Raw genomic sequence first — 3,501 nt, 5'->3', positions numbered from 1 at the left:
TTATTATAGCAGCCTGCACTGCAAACTGTGCTGAAGATACGCGTCATCAAAGTCAGGCAACACAAACCTGCGTCATGATTTGAAACGATATCACTCATTAGAACATGCAGAAACTAAGAAATTAATTTTTTTCTATTAAGATAATTGTTTTAAGGAAAAATGACTGGAAAAGTGTAAAATTCAAAAACGTGTTCTGACCATAAAGAGTAGTTTAAAACCACAATTAACTTTCACTTAGGAGCAAAAATCTGCCTTTAAACATGAAAGAAATGAGGATTTGAAATGAACCGTGATAATTATCGTTATCGACTGATGTGAAAAACTTTATCGTGATCAATTTTTGTCCATATCACACATTACTAGGTCCACCTCACCTGCAGTAGCTTATGTTCCAGTGTGGCTAACTCTAAATAATGTGTCTCTTCACGTGACACGCGGTCCAAACGGTCCCTCACTTCCTTCAGCCGAACTTGGAGAGCCTCCAGGCTGGTGTGAGCTTCTCTGACGATTCCTCTGGCGACCATGAAGGCCTTTTCGGCCTAACAGCAAAACATAATTCAGATTATACTCACATTTAAATGAATCCAAGAGTAAGTATGTTTACATGCACTCATTTTTTTTGTCAATCGGAATGAATTGAAAAGGAATTTTGAATCCGATTGAGAAGCAGGGACGGGTCTACATGGTGGCCCCCATTGAAATATGGTTGGCCACCCCAAGTGTCAACACCACCTTATCTAATCCGATCGATTTTCATTCAGCTCGAGCTCAATCGAAGTATTTACATGAATGCTTTTCAATCCGATTGAACCATCAATCTAATTGCTAATGGATTATTTGGATGCATGTAAACGTGTCTACTGAAAGGTGCGTCTTTTCTGGGTCATCTGTCATACATTACCTCTGTGACATTGGACTGAGCATCTCGGACTTCATTAAGCCCGACAAACTCCTCATATCTCTCCCACCAGTAGTTGACGCTCACTGTTGTGGTGTTCACCGCATTTCGGCCCCACTGCCTTCCCAGCTCTCCAGCATATGTTAACGCAGACGCTGTGCGCTCCTTAACGGATGTAATTTTATTTGGCTCATCTTTGGGACTTTGCTGCTGGGTGCAATAGCTTCTGTGGAGGTTCCACTGGACCGGACCGGACACCTGGTGTTGGTGGAGGCGCTTGGAAATACAGTGTTCCCTCTGAACCTCATTGAAGAGCCTCATATGTGGGGCCAACTCACGTCAAATATGCAACCTGTAAACATACTTATTTGCTTGCCGTTTAAACCACCAACTCGTGTTTTGGGTCCACAGTGGTGACGTAAAATGATTATTTTTTTTAGTTTATAGTTCTCTTATATTTTGTAGAGGAATAAAGTTTGTAGTGACTGTAAATTTCAATTTCAGATGTTTAATGTCTTTGTGAAACATTCATATGACAGTCAAAGCTCATGAAAAATAACTGTACAATATCCAAACATTTCAAGTCTCATGTAAACAATCACAGAAGTGTTAAGCTTATCTTCATCTGATGATCTCCACACTTTTCTTGTCCACGAATGTTCCATCTCACAATATCATCTTTGTTCAACCTAAACAAAAAAACTTGATGTTATTGTTTCTTTTTGTTATATAGTATTCGTCATTGAGTTGCTCTTCATGTGTCTTACGTTGACGTTTAAGCAGTTTTTTCTTCAGTTCCACTTCTACTGGATAGTGGTCTGTGTTGGATAATAAATCTGTGTTTAAGAAGAATACTCAACCTGTCCTCAAAAAAAACTCTGTAATCTACAGTTCAGTAATAACGTTTTGGTAAGTGTGATTAAATATCAGTTCAAATGTAAAATTATTCTTGTTTACGTCCTCCTTTTTCAGTTTGTAGGCCTTCTGGAAGTTGAACGGTTTTGCACAATTCAGAACAACACCTTTCAGCATATCGTCTATGTACCACGATCCTGTGCATGAACACGTCACATTAATGAGAATGACTCGAAATCATATTTGTTGTTTTTTTTACACTGATTAATTACCGGTCATAAGTGTTGTTGTTTCTGGTGCTGGTTATGGTGTCCACGTCATCCGTGATCAGCCAGTGGAAGTTCTTGTCACTCCTGATGTGGATTGTTTTCATTTAATTATCAGACACGTAACTGCCGTCTGCATTGAAGTCCCCCAAAATCATGATGTTCTGTATGGATAAGCACATTTTTGTTTTATAAAAAAACTTTTTAATTATATATATTATATTACAAACTTGGTTAGGTTGTTTGTAAATGCAATAATACGTGGCATGTCATTACACTGTGTTCACCCAAAAATTTAAATTTGTTTAAAATGTATTTACACTCAGGCCATCCAAGATGTAGATGAGTTTGTTTCTTCATCAGATTTGTTAGCCGTATTAAGAAATTTCACATTTTAATGGGAGGGTTGGTGTCTCTTTGTAATGTTACACTGAAAATCTATTTAAAACTCATCATTAATTGTAATAAATGTGTATATTAAACATTTTTTGTCAAATGTATTATTTTTATTTATTGATGTTATAATGGTATCCAAATACTTATTTATGCAGGAGGTAAAAAGAAACCCCTCAAGGCTGCCAAAAAGCAGTCGAAGGATATGGACGATGTAAGTTAAGTTCACTTGTACATCGAGGTTTCTGCTGAAGTGTTTCTACATAAACACTGAGAATACAGATAAGCTGCTTAGAGTGAAGTAATGACTAGGGAAATTCAGAAATAATGCTTTGTGCATTTTCATTACCCGTACCTACAGGAGGACATGGCTTTCAAACAGAAACAGAAAGAGGAGCAGAAAGCAATGGAACAGTTGAAAGCCAAGGCTACTGGAAAAGGACCTTTAAGTAAGAGACATAAAGCCACCACACAATCTTTCTATATAGTTTTTGTGTTTTTCCACACAACAAGCAATTCTGTTTTGTTTTCTTTCCGTAGCTGGAGGTGGCATCAAGAAGTCTGGGAAGAAATGAATGTGTTTTAGTGTATATTTGCTTGCCGTTTAAACCACCAACTCGTGTTTTGGGTCCACAGTGGTGACGTAAAATGATTATTTTTTTTAGTTTATAGTTCTCTTATATTTTGTAGAGGAATAAAGTTTGTAGTGACTGTAAATTTCAATTTCAGATGTTTAATGTCTTTGTGAAACATTCATATGACAGTCAAAGCTCATGAAAAATAACTACAATATCCAAACATTTCAAGTCTCATGTAAACAATCACAGAAGTGTTAAGCTTATCTTCATCCGATCTCCACACTTTTCTTGTCCACGAATGTTCCATCTCACAATATCATCTTTGTTCAACCTAAACAAAAAAAACTTGATGTTATTGTTTCTTTTTGTTATATAGTATTCGTCATTGAGTTGCTCTTCATGTGTCTTACGTTGACGTTTAAGCAGTTTTTTCTTCAGTTCCACTTCTACTGGATAGTGGTCTGTGTTGGATAATAAATCTGTGTTTAAGAAGAATACTCAACCTGTCCTC

The 3,501-nt window shown here is 36.8% G+C and overlaps 2 protein-coding genes across 2 annotated transcripts in view; one reads left to right on the top strand and one right to left on the bottom strand.

Moving 5' to 3' along the window:
• Positions 1 to 1,264, bottom strand: part of LOC107718461 (coiled-coil domain-containing protein 51-like) — a 3,463-nt gene extending 2,199 nt beyond the window's left edge. The window contains 3 exon segments of the mRNA XM_016525543.1: positions 375 to 539; positions 902 to 1,173; positions 1,176 to 1,264. Coding sequence (XP_016381029.1) covers positions 375 to 539; positions 902 to 1,173; positions 1,176 to 1,206 — 468 coding nt within the window. The 5' untranslated portion in view covers positions 1,207 to 1,264.
• Positions 1,265 to 2,542: 1,278 nt separating this feature from the next.
• On the top strand, positions 2,543 to 3,501 carry LOC107718477 (translation machinery-associated protein 7-like; the record flags this gene model as incomplete). The annotated part of the gene is made up of 3 exons (XM_016525566.1): positions 2,543 to 2,626; positions 2,774 to 2,861; positions 2,953 to 3,501. Coding segments are annotated over 3 exons (207 nt in total), but the record flags the coding sequence as incomplete, so codon positions are not given.

Source organism: Sinocyclocheilus rhinocerous, unplaced genomic scaffold, assembly GCF_001515625.1.
Source record: "Sinocyclocheilus rhinocerous isolate Xijiao unplaced genomic scaffold, SAMN03320098_v1.1 scaffold92, whole genome shotgun sequence".
Lineage (NCBI taxonomy): Eukaryota > Metazoa > Chordata > Actinopteri > Cypriniformes > Cyprinidae > Sinocyclocheilus > Sinocyclocheilus rhinocerous.
Note: the sequence above shows the minus strand (reverse complement) of the source record. Positions and strands in the feature narration are given on the sequence as shown.